This window comes from Pithys albifrons, chromosome Z (genome assembly GCF_047495875.1).
Source record: "Pithys albifrons albifrons isolate INPA30051 chromosome Z, PitAlb_v1, whole genome shotgun sequence".
NCBI classification, from domain to species: Eukaryota; Metazoa; Chordata; class Aves; order Passeriformes; family Thamnophilidae; genus Pithys; species Pithys albifrons.
Window position 1 is genome coordinate 74,268,473 of NC_092497.1, and position 19,830 is coordinate 74,288,302.

General features: G+C 41.6%; 1 protein-coding gene across 7 annotated transcripts in view; it reads right to left on the bottom strand.

The window, feature by feature from the left end:
* The window catches only part of LOC139684612 (transducin-like enhancer protein 1), a 76,368-nt gene extending 58,338 nt beyond the window's left edge, over positions 1–18,030 (bottom strand). For 6 of the 7 annotated variants that reach the window (XM_071580731.1, XM_071580735.1, XM_071580730.1 and 3 more), the window contains exons 1-6: positions 17,955–18,030; positions 17,527–17,843; positions 17,017–17,419; positions 16,289–16,389; positions 14,479–14,542; positions 14,341–14,385 (exon numbers count right to left, since the gene is read on the bottom strand). In XM_071580731.1, coding sequence (XP_071436832.1) covers positions 14,341–14,385; positions 14,479–14,542; positions 16,289–16,389; positions 17,017–17,040 — 234 coding nt within the window. In that variant the 5' untranslated portion in view covers positions 17,041–17,419; positions 17,527–17,843; positions 17,955–18,030. Of the gene's footprint in view, positions 1–14,340; positions 14,386–14,478; positions 14,543–16,288; positions 16,390–17,016; positions 17,844–17,954 lie in introns of those variants that run through there. The other variant, XM_071580732.1, reaches the window with a different exon arrangement.
* Positions 18,031–19,830: the final 1,800 nt, after the last annotated feature.

Genomic DNA, 19,830 nt, shown 5'->3' on the forward strand with positions numbered 1-19,830 from the left:
CAATGTAACTTTTATTCTTTCTGTGCTCAAGATCTTCAAATCAAAAAAGGCACACACACTCACAGAGCAATTAGAGAAAAAAAAACATTTCACCGTGGTTAGCTTTCTGCATTCTTTGTTAAAACTTGCTATAGAAATACTCTAGCACTTCCAAAAATTCATCACTAAGAACTGGGATGAGGTGATGTTGGAGTTATAATTAAATCTCAAAACTTAAACAGTCAAAACAGTCAAAAGCTTCAAATGATTAAAGCTAGCATTCTGTGAACTGTGCTATTCCTGAGTTACTGAATCCAAGTTGAGCACTGAGATATGCACATATTATGAATGCTCTTTTATTTAAAATTAATACACTCCATTCCGTTTTGGCAATGGCTGCAAAAGGAAAAAAAAAACCAAAACAAACACACCATTTTAAGAGTTAGGGCCCTATGGTACATCAATGTCAAACAACAGTGTGTCAAGCTAAGATTCAATTCAGGTAAGTGCCAGTGCCAAATTTTCTTGTTCCCAGATGTGCTCTAAGATTATTTTATTGCTTAAAATTTAAGTTTTTCCAACTCACGTCTCCATGACAACGTTGCCTAACGCTGCAAATCATTTGGGTAATTGGATATCTTATCTTTCTATTGGTCTCAAATCCAATGGTTCCAGAAGAACTGCAGCAGCCAATCAAATTTACAGGCCTCCCGAGTAACAGACTCACTGAAGTAAACACATTCATCTCCCCTTTACCACCACATTAACTACCCTGCGACAAACTGTGGAAGTTTGCTTTCAAACTATATTCTATATTCTAAATTGTCACTAATATTGTCACCAATAGGAGAGAATGGGAGGGTTTCTTCTCAAGAGATTCTTATTATTCAATCTGACAAGCAGCAATGGGTAGCATTCACTTCAGCAACAGGAAAGATCTCTGTATTTTGGGTGTAAACTGTCAGTTTAGCAAGAGGCATCATAAACAAATAAAGCTTTACCTCTGCCCCAAATTTGTACTACTCATTTAAACTGTGATATCAGTCACCCACAAGGTGATATTAAAATCCCAGAAGACAGGCATGAAAAGATCCCAAAAAATTGGCATTTCTTTAGCAATGATAAAACACAAAACACCACCATATTACAAGTGGAAATGGAGAGAGGTAGAAGTAGCAGAAATATAAACAGAATAAAAACTCAAAACAATAAAGCCACAGAATGGTAGTTTCCAAAGTGAAATTAACTGGGTTTTAATTCAGTACCTAAACTGCATTTATCAGATCTTCTTAAATGTGAATTTAAATTACAGAAAGGTCACATTCTAAGCTACATATGATGCACAAGACAACAGCTACACTTGCCAAATATCTTCTATAGGTTTGGATTTCATTCAAGTGACTGGATATATTTCAGATGTCTAATTTCAATGTTCCATAATAATAGAGAGAGGCTGTGTGTAACTTTCAATGAACCACTGTACTGCCCGTGCCATTTACAGCTGTAAATTCTGTTGAAAGAAAGCCAACTGGCAACAAAGATTCTGTTGTCAGGATGTCAAAGTGCTCCTTTCACATATCTTCACTATGTCAAGTCTCTTCTTAAACTTGGCTAAACAGGACAGTTACCACATTTCTCCTTTAACCCAAATTCAGCCCATCTTGCTCAAGTGCTCTCAACTACAAGAGGTGCATTTATCCAAGTTTTAGTTTCATTGCTTAGTTCCATGCTCAGCTACCTTTCAATATATACAGAAGTATTTAAATCTCTGAAGTAAGCACACACTTTTGTATTACTTTCAAGCTGTTTTCCAGCACACACAGTCCCCAGCTTCATTTAGATTCCATGAGCTACTGAGTGAGTCAGTGGCTGACTCCAATCCAGAAGAGGTCTTTGCCACCGTTGCTTTCAGAAGCACACTTTCTCTGAACCACACTGAAGACATTTGGAGACTTATCCAACAACTCAGCAACTAGTCAGGAAGAAAACTAATTACTATAAAAAGGTGGGAAAGGGTCAGCTTAGAAGACGCTACATCAGCAAGTTAACTAGACTTGCAGTAGACATCTATCCAATACAAGAGCAGTCCAAAGCACCAGGAGAACCAAGACAGAAGCAGAAAGTTTTGGGAGAAACAATAAGCTATCAGATGAGTTCCCCTCTTCTCACAGGATTACACTCCTATGTGCTATTACCATGATCTAGATGCAGGGGTCTCCAAAATTATCCAGCACACTTTGCACTACTACCCTTGAGGACATTAGGAACTTCATTTATTCTGGGCAACTGAGAAACACTGCACTACACAATACCAATGAAACAAAGAGAACAGAAGTTGAAAGGAGGCATAAAAAGCAGTATATCTGCACTCCTATCAGAAAAGAGCCCTGTTGACTGACTCTTCATTTAGTTTAGAACATTATTTTAAAACTACTTCCTATTTTTCTCTCACTGCCACAAGTCATATTCTAATTTCTGCCTATATCCTTTCAGCACTTGCCACATTGAGCTATTTTACTGGGATGGCAATAGAAAGTCCAAGTTCTTATCTAGCAGAAGCACCTGAAACCAGAGAGTTTCTAAAAACTAGAGCATAAAGTTTCTCAAACCAAGTACATACGTTTCCAGTATGCAAGTCAATAACAAAACAACTAGTCAGGACTCAGCCCTTATCAACATTCAAATAAGACCATAGTAGAACTAGGATCAGGACTTCACTAGAACAATAAGGATGCCATGCAACAAAAGAGATACATTAAGGCAAAGTCCTAAAATAAGGGGAGCAGGAAATCAACCAGGACTTGATATATAACTACCAAATTATGCTTACTTGTTCAGTCACATGTGCTATTGTATCCGAAAGGTAATTTCCCCATTTTTCAATAACTACCACATTTTCTTCTCAGTTACAAAAATCTAACAAGAAAAAAAACAATTTAAGGCCTTAAAAAAGTGTTCATATAAATGTTTTAGGTGCCATCAGGTGAACACTAATGATTAACAAGTTAAGAGGATTGAAAACTCCTTTGATAGCAACTAGCAGCAGCCACCCACCACATGGGATTTGGAAGGAAGGTGAAAATAATGGATATTTTTACCACGTGGGAAAAAGGTTTGCAAAGCTTTCACCAAAACTTCAGGAACATGACATAAGTTTCTCACTCACTTAATTTTTGTTCTTGTTTGGTTTTTTTTGTTTGTTTTGGTTTGGGTTTTTTGTTGTTTGGGTTTTTTTAGTTTTGGCTTTGTGTGGTTTATTTATAGAATAGAAAAAATAGCAGACTCCATCTAAATTCCATTCTAATAGATATGAGCTGATTGAAACTGTTGAAATAGAAAAAAAAAATTAAGACTGCAACCACTGCAGAGTTTATATAATGATCATGAAAGGAGGAAAGAATATAAAGCCAGAAAAACTGGAGAGAAGGAAAGATCATTAGGGTAAGATAAGCTTTACAGGACCTGTTACTGAGGAGGGAGATAAAATGACATTATGCAGAAAGGACATTCTCTTTTTGATACAATACTAAGGACATGGATGACAGTTACTATATCTGAGAATGTAAAAGGGACTGAGGAAAAATGGGAGGGCTAGAATTGTGCAAAGAGACCAAACCTCTAATTCTGCACTGACTTCATACAAACAGGAAAGAATACATGAAGTGGAAACCAGGTCCAGTGAGGCAGCAGAAACATATACAGCACAAGCACATATATGCCACTAGTAACAAACAGCTATAGCAAAGCTTCTGCCCTACATGTTGTAATAGTCAAAGGTTTGATTCCCTCGATTAGAAAAGGAAAGATATGGTCAAGGGACACCAAGAAAGCCAGAAAGTCAGTATTTTTTTTGCATGCAGCTTAAACAGCAAAAGAACAGGTGAGAGGGTTCCAAATAAAACATCTTCATAATGGCTAGGTCTGATAAAATACAAAGAGCACATTAGTGAAGACTGAGGAGCTGGTGGACACCTTGTGGAACCTCAAAAATCAAGAGGACTGGAATCTATAAAAGAGCCTAGCTGTGCCTCACAGGCAGAACACATCAAATGAAATAGCAGAGATACTCAAGCTTAATTACTATTCACCAAATTTGAGGCATTAAAAAGAAAGCCTCTTACTCATAAAGATTTAAGTGAAACAGAAATATAAACCACAGCTCAGAAGTATTTTTCAGTAGTAAATACCAAAATTATGCAAAGCCAAAAAAAGGTGAAGTAATAATGGAAAAGGAAGCAGATGATGTTAACATCTTCAATAAGAATTTGACACTCATAGCACTGTCAGGAGCAACACTAACAGCACAGCTCATCTAAACCTTCATGCTACCAAGGACAAAACTGCTTGATTATTAAACCATGTATGGATAAATTCTTCTGCAAATTAAGAAGTTCTGCATGCATGATAGGTTCAGTATTTTTCAGTATTTCCTACTAACAAGCATAAAAATCTCTTCCTTTACCCTAATCCTTAATTTGCAGAGTTTCAAGCTGAGAAAGACAGACTATGCTGGAGAATAACTCCAGAACTCACTTTGCAGTGAATGGAAAAATGGCCTGCAAAGTAAAAAGGTATAACAGTTCATTTTGGATACATGTCCGGAATAAAGGTAGTCAGTGTCTTAAAATACCAAAAGCAGCATTTATTGCAATAAGAACTAGCAAAAGAGAATTAAAAAGGATAAATTACTTAATACGCCATACAAAAGAGAATAGAAAGAATAAAATACTTAAAAATTTAATTAAAGGATACAAAAGGATACAGTATAGTTGAAATACAGTTGATGCTGCAGCAGTTGCTTCCTATCTCTGGCTTACTTGAGCAGACAGGCCAGGACTACCAGGATGGCAGAAGCTGGACGCCATCCATGCTTAGTGGGCGTTCCCGAGGAGCTAACACGGGCTTGGTGGAAGGATGGGTGTTGCTCAGCTCCCCCACTCCCAGTGTTCCTATTTATCAGCGGTCCATTATACTGTGTAGGGCCAGTACGCAGTGTAAGGTGATGCCTGAGAGGCAGCCAAACACTGCCTCCTATTAATTACATAAGTGGCAACCATCTGCGCATGCTTGCCTGTTGAGTAGTGGTCATAAGACCCCTGCCCACCTATTCTTCCTCCCATGATTAGCTTCCCACCCCCTCGTACAACCTTCACCATTGTGTTCCCACGCATGTAGCCAAGTCAGATAGGAACATGGCCTTGATAATGAAGAACATCTAGTGTTATACAGTTACTTTGTATACTACTCTGCCTAGTTTCCCAGCACATACTTTCCCACTCTTCTATGCTCCACTGATCATCTAAATTAAAAGTACCCCCCTTACAAAAGAATAGGGATAAAGGTCCACAGCATATCTAGACAGGAACATAAAGGAAAAGGAAATAATGGGCCTTTGGACAAATCTTTTGGTCACAGTGCAACAAAGTCAAACATAAGTCATTAATAAACTGTTGCAAAAAAGATTACCACTGCAGTAAGCCATACACTAAGCAAACCTTCTGTGCTATTCACCACTGCACTTCCTCCCCTGGAGTACTGCACTGTACTTCAGGTGGGCAACAACATTCAGAGAATGAACACTCGACCTTAGAGGTGTGCAACATGGTTCTGGAAGGCAGGGGAATGATTTGTTCTCCTTTTTCTGGGTGAAGAAAATGCATAGCAAAGAGCTGAAGCTGCAACAGAAAAGACTGAAGTTGTAACTGACAAAGCACTTCAACAGCAAGAACATAAAAGCAATCTGCTACCTGAAGAACTTGCCACTACTGTTAAGTCTTTGCTAAAAGATCGTACAAGCACCCTATCAGCAATGACACTGATATTGCCGATCCTGCTAGGAGAACACGGAGGCATAAGTCCTTTCTAGCGATGTGACTCTACAGCTCATATTTCAGTTCAAAGAAACAATTGAAATGCATCACATTGTTGAATATTTTGCTTTTGCTTAGCTGGCAAATTATGTTTACCATTTGAGGCCACAGCTAGTTATCTGCAAAGTAATGGCTGGAAACCTTATAACCAGGTAGAAAAACAGAAATTCTGAATTTTACACCCAAACTCACACTTGCACAGCAATAAAAGTTTTAGCTTTTTTTTCTTTCAACAAAATGAACTTTGTTGTAAATGCAAACTATTGTGGCAACAGTCAAAAGAACGATCTTTCTGTAAGTTATTTTTCCCCAAGAAATTTTTGAGTTTTTATCCCTTCCCCTCAGGGACTTAATTCAAGTTTCAATACCTAAAGTTGAGATCATCAAATCATGAAGCAGAAAGCACAGCAATTCAGGAGATTTAGAACACTTAGGAAACAAATTCATAAATAGCCAGATTTCCACACATCATAAAACCCACCCAAGTTTCAGATGTCCTTTCTTTTTCTTGACCTAAAAAAAGCAGGTCCCCTCATAGACTTAATACCCAATCAAGATGCAGCTGAACAAGCATACCCATTCTTACTCCTCCCTTCACCAAAACTGAAAGCTATCTTTTGTTTTTGCTTGCTAATCTATAGAAGGCTTTAAAATGGCACAAATACAGACGGCAGCATTTTGTTCTCTGAATCAATTTTATCCTCAGCCATAAACTAGATGTTCCAGCACAAGAGAAAGAACAGTCCTTCCCTTCTAATTCAAAAATCCATACTACCATTGCCCTTGCAAACAGCTAAACAAGCAGTATCAGCAATTCACTTGTGTTCTGTAATATATTTACTGCAAATCCCAACGGCTTAACTCCTAACACAGTTTTCTATTGTGTCTGTTCTTGTCAATACACTGACTGGTCACCTTACAAGTAAGTTGCTTTGACCAACTGTTTACACGAACATCAAAAAGCTTCAAGAGGAATTTCAAGAGTAAAAAGACTGAACAGAAAAAAAAAAATCCATGCTGCTGGAGAAGAGGGAGGAAAAAAATCCAAACCCACAAATCAACTAAGAAGTCTTACAGTAAAACACAAATTAACCCCAGTTTTCCACTTTGTTATCACATAGCCAAAAAGGATAGTCAGCTTTTCAGACCATGTAAAAATTACAAAATATTTTCAGATAAGCAGCCCTGACACAAAGTTTACCCCACACTCTTTAAAGAATTTTATTCTTTAATTTAATCATCAGTGCTAATTTCTTCACACATCTGAAGAATGTAAAGAAAAGGTGGGAGCAATTTGGCCAATTCCCAATTAGTATCAAACTTTTCGTAAATGCCCTGCAGTTTCTCTTTAGCCACAGAATACCATCATTATAAAAAGTTCAGTGAAACCTAAAAAATGGATTAATTTCTTAAACTGATTTTCCTCTTCTTGAAAGTGTATTTTATAACTAGGCTTGCCAATAACTGAAATAATACTTAACACTTAAACCAAGGAAACACAAACAGCCCACCCTGATGCTGTGTCAAGATCCATATAAACTTAGGGAAACAATATTGAATAATCTACCTTGGAAATATAATCACAATATTTTCAATTGAAATTGGAGTGGAAAAATGTTTATAGCATTATTTCATAAGTTCATAGTATTTTAAGTTTTTATTTTGTTGGTTTGGGGGTTTTTTTGATTGGTTGTTTTTTTAAGTACCCAAATCTGTGGAGCACTAGGCCTTTCTCTGTTAAAGAGACCACCTCATGAAATAACTGATTTTTAAGCCTAACCTGACTTAAACTAGAGTTTGGTTAAGATTAAACTCAATTGCAGCAAGCTCTAATCTACCTTTCAATCACCTTCAGCACTATGCCAGAAACAGTTCACTGGTGAAATTTCACAGGGACCTTTGCTGCAATCTCTTAATATGATCAGCAGTGCAGCCTGGAAAAGACAGCAAGCAGTGAGGAAGAAAACTTGCTCCATAAAAGAACTAGAAAGAAAGAAAATACAAAGGCTACAAGGAAATAGAAATACAGCACTCTATTCCATAAGAAAATAAAAACAATGGCTGAAGAACTACAAAGATACCTGCAAAGTCTAAATTGGCAATTAAAAGAATTGTATATAAATTTATACATGCTTGGAGTAGACATCACCAGGCATGTAAAATGATGGCTTCTGAGCTTACAATTATCATTCAGGAGCAAGAAATCAAATGCAGAAGGCAACTCCAGCAGTTCATCATTTCATGGCATTCAAAAGCAAAAACTTGGAAACTTTATAGAAGAAGAAAATAAAAAAAATAAGAAAATGAACAAACAAAAAAAATCCAGGAAATAGAAATATGTTATAAATATTGTTAGGCTGCACCTACACATAGTTCTAGTCCACTCATTTACAAAGACCAAGTTAAAAATTAAAAAGGTTGAGAGGAAAAACAAGGAAGATCATCAAGGAAAGTTACACAACTGTTTAGACTGGGCCTGCCAAACCTGAAAAGGAGTCAAAACAGATGGGTTACAGGATGTGTTACATTTCAACTTCATTGAAAATGCAGCTAGGCATCAGCAGCTTCTGTTCCGAGAACCAGGGGCCATCAAATAAAGATAGTACAAACCAGATTTAAAGCAAACGAAGGCTGACTGTGGTTTGTGCTACATCTGGGATAAACTTCTTCCCACAACAGAACAGAAAGGGTGGAAACACACTAGAAAGCAGTTTTGCAGAAGAAGGCACAGGTGTACTGGAGAACAAGTTGAATACACATCAGGCCCACCTCCGCCTGCTAATGAAGACTACAGTAGTAGGATGCAGTACTATCACTGTAACCAACTGGCTGACTGAAATAATTCCCCTTTCTGTTCCCCTTGTTTGGCAAGAAGATGTTGCGAAAGTGGACCAAGTCATTAGGTGACACCAGTAAGACCATCTGGCAATCAGAGCACACATTGTACCAGGTAGAAGTTAGACTTGATTAGCTTCAAGAGAAGGATTAAGAGGAGTGGAGATCTCATTGCTGACAAAGAGGTGATTATGGAGAAGACTAAGTCAGCTTCTTAGAAGTGCACAATAGAAGAACAAAAGGCAAGCAACGGTCACCAGTGCAGAAAGGCAAATTACCAGCCAGTGATGGATAAAATCCTTCACAATAAGGGTAGGTAAAACACTGGAAAGTGTAACCCTGAGATGTCACACAATATTACCTCTATAAAAACATTCAAGATACAAATTTGATGCTCACTAGAACACAGGATGCCAGTTCAGGTTGAACATGGGACCAATTTGGAAGAACTTTAAAAGTCATGGCGTAAGTAATCACAAGGACTAATCTGTTTAACTAGCTGTGTTGACATATAAAGACTGAAAAAATCTTGAATTCTCCCTGTCATCCTTTCTTTTTCCTTTTTTCTGAACAGAACTATGTGAGCAACTACTATTGTTCAAATAACACCACTCAGAGTCCAACTAATAAGTGTGATGCAGAAGATGAAGATAGTAGTGTTTGACATAATTACCATTATATATTCCTAAATCTTGCCCTAAATGGAAAGATAATCTCATTAGTTCTATTCAAACCTATTACAAGTAACAAGTACTGTGCAGTCTTCTGATAAGCAACAATTAACCCAAAATTGTTTTAAAGGCTTTTACTGTGTGCCAATAGGTATCTATGAAATCTAAAAGATCCTATCTTCCATTTTTGCACAGGAGACACTTAAATTGTATCATTTTGCTACAAAAACTTAAATAGAGAGAGGAAAGAAAGGCAGTTCAAATGCTTCACTTGATTTGACATAAAAACCAGCAGAAGGAAGAAAACTGTTAAGCTTTCCCCACAGATTCTGTTGTGACAGAAGGCTACTGCACATTCACACAGCATCATCTCTCTCACTGTTCTTCCTACCCAAAAATTACCAGAACTTTATTTTTGCTTCCCTCCACTTGAACCCATACACGAAGTGTATCAACAAACGTGGCAATACAAGTTATAGGAAAGCAAAGGAAGTTTAACAATGTATCTGGTAGGAATCCCTTTTCTCTCTCCTCTGGTGGCTTCACTGAGGAACCTGAAATCTAGTAGACCATGTCAAGTGAGAGATGATCATACAGTACTTAACATATGTACAGTGTTTACACAGTGATACACTTTCAAATTACATTGTATACAATGTAATTGGCATATATATACAATGGAGTTGGCATAATAGATGGTGTCTGACAACATGAGTATTTAAAAGCTGCATGGAAATTTATTTCACAGTGCCCTCAATCTGTCAGATAATTCCTTAAAAATAATGCTGGCCTTGAGCTTGAAACATGGTTCAAAAGTCCAAAAAGTTGATATCATTACTCTAACCTTTCCTCCTTTTCAAACTGGCAACTCTAGTGGTTGAAATGGCTACACATCTGGCAAGACTGTATTCATTAGAAAACAAATATTTGTAGAATAAGTACAATTTTTTGAGTGAAAAATATGGTGTCACAATCAACCCTATCATTGTTTCTTCAAAATAAAACCAGTTTTTGCATGTCTTATGTGGTCATGCCAACTGTAAAAGGCTCTTGAAACATTCACTGCACATCACCAAAACCTTAAAGACTTTTTCATTCCAATAATTAAACCATAGTAGAAAAAAAGAAAATTTAATTTATCATTAAATCCCTTTCAGCAGCACAGCCATCCTACTCAGAAGCTGTAGAGAGATAACTAAGCTCCTTAATTCCCTCCTATTTAACCCACTCCTGAAGACCAATGTTCTAATGAGCTATCATTAGAACATTCTATCCTTTGATGTAAAGTATTAGAAATGATTCCACAAAACAGCCCAGGCTAAACCAGACATTTAACTCTTGTACATTTGATCAACACAATGCAGCTTTGGAGTTTGTGTACTTTTCTACAACTGGCAAGGTACTGAATGACAGGTTTGACTCCAGGCAGGTCAGAGAGATCAAAATAATCCACCCAAAGAGCAGGAAACCCTTCTGTAACTGTTGGGATAGCAGAAACCCAGACACCGTAAAAGATTATAAGTCTGTCGGTTGGTTCAGACCTGACGAATTATTTTTTCTTTGGCTGCCTGCCAATGAACAGAAGATTATCTTGCACACCTAAATAACTTGGGTATTAAATGCACAGGAAAACTTTTGACTTGTGACAGAAAATGTAGGCAGAGCTGGTGAAAATTAAGATGCACTGCCCTAAGAGCCAAGGGCAGCAACACTAAGTACAGCAGCATTTTTTAACATCAAACCAACTCTACATCTTGGCAATAGTAGTTCATTGCTTTGTCTACCACAGATGTCACAGTGGGGAAAATTTCACCTGGACAGTGTAACACTGAAAAGAAACTTAAGACTACACAAAACATTCTTACTCATTCTTCTTTCTTGATGCATGTGAAAACAATATCTAAATCAACCTACATTTAATTAAATACATCCTCAGCTGCTTGTTTCTGTTTCAGGAATGCAACAATTAGTCAGTAAATATTCACTTTAAAATAATTTTTAAGAAAACAGTAGAAGTGTCCACATAGATCAATCCTCCTAAGAAATCACACTTGAAATGCTTAATTAAGGGATTTAAAAACCCCACAAAGAAGGAAGATGGAAGGAAACAAACAAAACCAAATACAAAACCGCCACAAATATGTACGAAAGATTATTTTCTGAACACTTCAGCCAATAGGTTGAAATGCAACAGCACCTCGATTTAAGCACCCAGTTATGCAATTAAACATCACAAAGTGCCAAAGCTAGAAGTAGTGAGGGAAGCCTTTACCATGGCCATTTCTGGACTTAAATGCAACATAGTCAAGTTGAAAGCTCAGTACAGTACAGCTGTACCGCTGTTTGTGCGTGGAAAGTTAATTGCAGTTAAATCTGTTTATAGCCATGTTCAGGTGCTGATTAACCCTATTTTAGTCAAATTATAATAGATTACTAGATTAAATGAAGATGGAATGGCTGATACAACTGTACCAGTACAAGAACTCAACCTTTTCATTTATATGCAGGCTGACTGCAACTACTTCATTGTATATAAGTGACTTTATCTTAACAGTGATATGCACACTACACTCCACAAATAAACACTGCTGCAGTGTAATTTTTTGTTTTGCAAACAGCAGCCCAAAGAGTCTGAAGGGCTTCACACAGAGCAAATGCAACATCCAAATAGGAGGCAAGCCTTAAAAATGTTAAAGCCTGTTCAGAGAAAAGTTTCCTCATCACTGCACTTTCCAGTAACAAAGATGTTGTCAGAAATGACAATTTTTTGTGTCCCCTGATGATGCCTTGCTAGCATTTGGTTATAAGCCATAAAGCAGGAATAATTTCAGCCTGTCAGGAGTCTAGCTAATGCCCAGTTTTCCCCTAGAGAGAATTCCTGTCAACCGTAATGAGAGCTCCAAAGGCCCTGTCTACAACATAATGAGCACTTAGGCCATGCTGGTGATCAGCCAGCAAAAAGCATCAATTTGAGCCTGGCTACACCCTTGGGGGTAGACCTCACCAGTTAATAAGAATTATGATTACTATCTGTCAAAAGCCTCCTCAGAACTTATGTGGTGGAAATTCAGAAGAATGTCATTGTTGGGCTTTTTTTTGTTTTCTGTAATCTAAGACCACCTACACACTGAACTGCAACATCATTTGGCACACTCACTGCAGGTATCTAAATCAAATCTTTAACATAAAGGTGATACTTTTATCAAAAATTAGAACTACTTAACATGTAAAAGAATGGTATCTGAGACTCATAGACACAGAAATGTCCTTATGCATTCAAAAGATTATTCTTTTCTTAATAGCATACATAGAGCAAGCATGCATTCCTCTCCCCATTGAGAACTATAGGTATAATGCTGTCATAAATCTTAGAAGCTTTTGAAGTATCACTGTCTAATGGGTACATAATTATAGCTGCTGTACATACAGAACATTAAACCCTTACAATACACATATGTTAAGGTTAAAGTGGAAACCTCATTTCTCACACACTTTAATCTTGTTGGATTAATTGATTTTATCTAAATTTAATTCCTACTACACTGACTGAAGTCACAAATTCTCTTCAAACATCTTCTGAAAATATCATCCATTTTGCAGGAAATGAGCTTCCTATACAGATGTTGGCTTTTTCACAGGTTACTGTGTGCCAAGAAGTTGCTAAAAAGAATAAATCCAAGAAAAAAAACTCCAAATCACAAAACCAGGAAAAGTCACCACAAAGAAAAATTTACATTCTTCTAAAACACAAGACAAAGAAAAATGACTTAAGCTACAACAGAGAACCAAGCAAAACACTGTGCTAGCTGCTCCATCTATCTATTCGGCGCATTACTTCTAGAAAAAAAGGAAAAAAAAAGACGTCATGATACTTCTTTTTTAATAGCATTTTGGATTGAAAAAAGTATACTTCTAAAAATCAAAATCATATCTACTCTGCTTTGCAAACAGAAAGTTATCTTGAAATTACAATGCAACCTTTTCAAATATAATATTTTTAGGGGAAAACAAAACAAAAAAATCAATGAGTGAAGAGTTACAAAAGCAAAATTCAACTCTGTAATTCACTTGCTTAATGGGTGTCTTTGAATATACTGAAGATCTGAAGCCTGAACTAATCAATTTCTTCACTGTGCCCTCGCCGGTCAGCCATGCTCTTTAATTTAATGAAACAAGAGTTTTAGATGAAATAGCACATATGCACCAAGAAAGAATTGTATTGTTGCACTTTGAAATGTGTCCAACTGTGCAACTTCATCTAATGATAATTTTTTTAAGAGGCCATCGATTTCTGAAAGACTTATTGTACTAGCATCTTGATGAAAAAGTGAATGTCAGCATATCTACAGAATACTTACACACTGCCATTAATGCTTTATTGGCAGACAATGACTACTCAATTGAGGGTCCTCTGGGCTGAGCAATCATTTAGCTTTTTTTCTCTTATGAGGTCCTTAGTGTCTTGTTCCAGTTCAATACTCTTTTTATTCACCACTACAGTGGCCAAAAGTGTGAATTTTATGGGAACTTGCAAACTTGTAGTCATAACTAGAGCTTTCCAAGACAATAATCTCTTCATTTGAGATTTGAGCAGCTATTGCTACATAGCTACACAGGCATAAAATCAGTTCTACAAATCAGAGCCTCTACCACTAAATAAAGAAAAACAACTCCGCTCTTCCCCAAAAATCCCTAAATTTGTAAAGTACTGAATTATATTTTTAAAACCACAGACACAAGACCTTTTCTACTTATGCCAATGTCTTTCAGGACCAATACCAAAAAGGCCTTGTTGCTTATTCTACACCACATTTGAGAAGAGATAGGTCAAGCTTTACTTATCACGGCTACAAATTAGGTTATTGATTCACACTTATGTTCATATGTTCAGACATGTTCAATCATCTGAACATAAACTGCACAGTTACATTTAAATGCACCAGACAAACTGCAGATTTTGTGGTTTAGAAAACAAAATGCCTTACCTGTTTGTGCATTTCAATGTTTAATCCATACGACATTTCATAATACTGCAAATAAATGAGAATACATAATTTTCTTATTCTGACTTCCATTGTATTAGGAGATATTAACTGAAATAAATATAAAACAAATATACTTACCATTACATAATGCCTCTGCATTTCTGTCTTTTCGCTTGCCAGTTTCTCACATTCCAATTTAAGGCTACAAAACAGATCATACTTCAATGTAACTCCTGTCATTTGTTTTCACATCTACCCATTCTACTTGTATTTTGACAGAAGCCACGAATTAAAAAAACTTCATAAACTAACTTGCAACACAGAGAAAAAAACTTAAATTATACTTTAAATACAACAGCTGCAGAAGAAATTGAAAAGGCATTTCATGGGTGCTATAGGAGGCCCAAACTGCGTTCAGAACCTAAACATATCCATTTTTCATGCTTTGACAAAGAGCTGCTACTAAGTGCTACAACTTTCAAGTACAATGGGATCTGAATTTCTCCAAAGTACTTTCCAGGAGTAAAACTAGTAAGATAGAGGCATTTATGTGTACACACCGTTTATTAAATTACTGCCAAGTAACACCATTCACTTTTACAGTTACAACTTGAGTATAATTCTTACCTTAAGTACACTCTAACAAATGCTACCTTGCCCACAACTTGGAATTCAGTAACTCTGCCTATTATTTACTAGAAAGTTTCTTTTCTATTTTTGTTTTCATAAACAAAAATAAGTTGCATTTGGCATTTGCACGTCTCATCACAAACAGCAATATAATTCTGACTACTTTCACTGAGAGCCTCAACATTCCCTTGTTTTCTGTCAAACTGATTTAGGGTTTGGATTGTTCTGGTGTTTTTGGTTTGTTGTCTGTTTTTTTTTTCTGATACTAATGAGCATCCTATGGAACAGTTTGCATGCAAGCCAGCATTTTTCACTCACAATTGTGATATCGAATGCTTAAAATTTACATAATTTCTTACATAATTATGCCTTTAAAAAGTTAATGAATTTTGGTAAGACTACAGTATCGTAGGTAAAGGGTAAAAAAGTCTAATCAAAACCATGCAATTTCTAACTAGGAAACCTGCGAAGCTTTTACTTATCTACCAATATTGCAGGTGCACATAAGTACAAACTTCAGGAAGATTAATGCCTCTTAACGCCGGTAGCCGAGGGAATGAAAGAACCGGTACCCTCTATCTCTGAAGAGATCTCAGAAGCAAGTACACACCCCCCAAGAATTTCTGGAGGCCAGCACAGCAAGGAGGAGCGCATCCCACGGCTTCCATGGTTTCACGTGAACTTCGTGTAACTACTCAAAGTACTTGTGTACTTTAACAATCCTCCCTAGCATTTTAAAGCAGGAGACGCTGGCGGTACTCTTTGCATTAACACCACACACAAATGAGCAAACATGAGAAGTAGCCACCTTAACATGATGTGCCACAGAATTTGCACAGGTCTTCTCCTGATACACCGGAAAGATCTCTTCATACACAAATCCCTAACAAATACTAAGTCGTTTGGGTTTTTTTTAAGTGCATACAGGTGCTGAACATGAGAAGTAGCCACCTTAACATGACGTTCCACAGAATTTGAACAGGTCTTCTCCCGATACACTGGAAAGATCTCTTCATATACAAATCCCTAACAAATACTAAGTTGTTTGGGGTTTTATTTAAGTGCATACAGGTGCTGAACCACTTCAGCTTCGAAAATACCGCCCTTCAGCAGCTACCCGGGCAGCGCTACCTTGGCCTGCACGCCCCGTCCCGCGGTGTCCCCCGACACCGCACCGCCCGCCACCGGCCCGCCCGGACCCCTCGGCGAGGCTCAGCCGCGACGCCACCGCCTGGCCGCGCCCGCTCGGTGCAGCTCCCGCGCCCGGCCGGGGACGGGGCGGTAACCCCTAGTCCCATGGCGGCCCGTCGGCGCTCACCTGTGGTACTGCGCCTGGAGGAACTGGAACTCTTCCTTGATGCGGTCCAGCGACTCCGGGATAGTGAATTTGAAAGGCTGTCCCGCAGCCTGGTGCGGTGTCTGGAGAAGTGGCGGCCGGCACGGGAGAGAGACGCACGTTCAGCCACGGCGCGGCCGCCCCGCGGCGAGGAGAGGGTGGCGCTGCCCACCGCGGCCCGACCGAAGGGATGGAGCAGGAGCGCCCGGCTCGCCCACGCCCCGGGTCGCTGTACACTTGTTACCCACCTTCCCGTCCCTAATCTGCGGGGGTGTGGGAGAGGAGCCGAGTTTAAACGCGCTCCAGGAGCCCCTCCCAATCCGACCCACCCGCTCCTGCCGCCGCCGTCTACGCGACAGCGGGGCGTGCCCGCTCCTCCCCGTCGGCCTCCTCCGCGGAGGCACAGCCAGCCCCATCCCGGGGGCTGCCTTCGGGAGATGGATGCTGCCCGACCCGGCGGTGAGTGCCGCCGCCGTTCCCAAGACAAGTAAATTGCCCACGAAAGGAGAAGGGGAGGGGGCACGTCCCGTCTCCGGACGCTCCCTCAGGCAGGATGCGCCGCTCCTCTCGGGACGAGATAAACTTCTGAGGACGCCTTTCACACAAACCCCCACCTCCAGCCGGACTAGGGAGCCGAGCGTGCGCCCCGGACTGCCCGGCCCTCGCCCCGCGCCGCCGATCCGCGGTGCGGCGGCCTGGGCCGTACTTACAGGGTGTCGGCTCTGGGGGAACATGGTTCCGGCCGCGGCGGCTTCCTCGCAGCGCGGTTCTCGGGGCAGACCCCCGCCTGCCCTGTCTTCACGGCCGGTAGGCCGAGGATACCCGACCGGGGATACCCGCTGGCCGCCTTCCCTCCGCCTCCGCGGGCAGGAGCGGAGCGAGGTGCCGCTCAGTGCCCCCGCCGCGGAAACATCCTCTGGCCGCGACGTCCTTTGTTGTCTTCGTTCCCGGGAAGTCTGGGGGTGGCCGGGAGAGGTGGACGAGCCGCGTTCGGGACAGTCACCACTGCTCTGCACCCTTTCGGCGGCTCTTCGACCGGCAGGCCGCGCCCGCAACGCCTGGGCGCGCCGGGACGGGACCCGACGGGGCACAGGGTGGGCCGCAGCTACTCCACTGCGGAGGCAAATAATCCCCGTCACGCACTCGCAAGTGGCCGATGCGACTGTAAAGCCGGAAACCGAGGAGTGGAGGCGACTCCTGTCACTACTTCTGCCTCTTACCAAAAGGGGAGAATCCAGCCGGAGGAAGCGGGACGCAGTGTCAGTGGTGGGACCGTCGCAAGCCAAGGGGGCTCGAGAAAGTCTCCAGGGAGAGACGCGCTGCTCCCGGGCGTCGACGCAAGGGCCAAGTCATCGGCACTACACGGAGTGATGAAAAAGGGAGGGAGGCAGGAGGTGGAGGAAGGGGGCGGGCGGTGGCTCTGCACAGCCGTCCCCGATCGGAGCAGCTCCAATAGAACATGCACGAAACGCTGGAGGGCAGAGGAAAGGATACCACACACGCAGCACAGGCTCTCCCGTTCGTTGCCGAGAAGTCCCTAGGACAAAAGGAAAAACAAACCCTCAAGATGCCCGCTGGCCCGACCGTCCAAGCAACCAGCCCGGGCAGGAGGAAAAGAAAAATAATGAAATGAAAGCGTCCGTATTACGGCTAAATCAGACGGGAAGCTCCTTCGTGTAATGGCACCACTGCAGCCTCCTTCGGGCGGCAATGCATCTGGAAGCCGTGAGTCTTACTGGAGCCCCACCAGCGCGGCACATCGCGGCAACATCAGCGGCAGCAGCATCCTCATCCTTCACCCTCCTCCTCCTCCGCGCAGCCCCGCTGCTTCTCGCCGACCCGGCTGAAAAATCCGAACCCGAGAGGACGACAACGCCACCGGTTTCCTTTTCGCCGTGCCCTTCTGGCCGGCCCAGGGCAGAGGGGAAGCCGAGGCGCGGCCTGGCGCTCGGCGGGCGCGGAGCGCGGCCGGGGCGAGGGGACCGAAGCGCTGCCCCCGCTGCTTGCATTAGCACGCGGTTTCACACTCCGCCGGCTAACCAGCCGCGCGGCCCCGCCCACGCCGCCGCGCGGGGGGCACCTGCCCAATCGTCGGCCTCGTCGCCAACGTGGGGCCGTGACGCCGCCGTCCCACGGACCAATGGCGAGAACCGGAGTACCGCCGTCGGTCGGCTTTGGCTGGGCACCGCTTTCTGGCGGCGCGGCGGGAGCGCCCCGAGCTGGCCAATGGGAGCGCGCGGGGCGGGCGCGCGGCGGGAAGCGGAGCGCAGGGGCCGAGCCGTCCATCAAAGTAACGTGGGCCCTCCCGCGCGGGCGGGGCTGCCGCCGGGTCGTGCGCGCCGCGCCTGCGCGCCCTGCCTCGCCCGGCGCTGGAGCTGCCGCCGTGGGAGCGAGCGGAGCGCAGGGAAGCGGCGTCCAGTCCGCTCAGGCAAGAGGCTGAGCTGCCCCGGGAACCCGCGCTGCCCCTGACACGGGCTCCCGGCCACGCCTCGTTCCTTCGGTGGCTGCGGCGGTGCTGTGGCACCTGCTGAGGGCGCCGCGGAAAACGCCGAGAGGAAGAATAAACCCTTACGCGTGCTTGGGTGGCTCGGGGCACGCCAGATGCTGCGCTGGGGAAAAAGACCCTCTGATCGGACGGAAGTTGGCCTTCTGGCTTCTTTTAAGAGGGGCCTGCTAAAGGAAAGCTGTCAAGAACTTTGCTGTTGTAAATGCTTTATGGGCCCACTTAAGATAGATGAGGGTCGAACAAATTCCACAGACCGTCTGTGATTGTTGAGGAGATGACAAATGGTGACACAGCTTGCAGTGGAAAGTAAACTTCAAAACATATCCTCTGTTAGTGAGAACCGTATTCATAGCAGAATTCTGCATTGAAGTGCGATACCTATGGACTTAAAACAGTGCCTTAAGAGGCACTTGTGTTGTTAGTATGTAACCTGTGAGCTACCTAACAGGTGATCTTAAAATCTTGAATCACATCATTTAAGCACCGTAAGGGTAATGTTATAATCTGCATTTTCTTACAATTGTCCACTTATGTTTGCTAGATACAGGTTACTTATAATTGTATCTTAAAGAAAGAGTCAGTCTGTGTTTAAAATTTGATAGGAAAATTGATGTTTTGAAATATCCAGGTATATTGCTCATTCAGAGTGATAATTTCCATACTACAGTGTTCCCAGTTTGACATAGAAACAACAAAAGAAAATTCAATTACCTCAGTCTTCTACAGTGAAAAGTTTGGACTTTATTCCGGGACTGCAGAGTTTTGACAGTGAGCATTGAAGCATTTATGTCTCTGTGCATAACTCGGGTGTGCATGTAAATGTGTACATGTAATGGTGTTTGTACCTATGGGTGTACATATGTGTGTGTGTTTGTGTTTATATGTATGATGATATGTGCATACCTTTTTGGGAACACACAGATAAATATGTAGGCTTTTAATGTTTTTTTAAGGGACGAGGCAAAATACCTTTGATAGTGACCTTTGACAGATTGTCATTCCCAGGATAGAAGTGTAA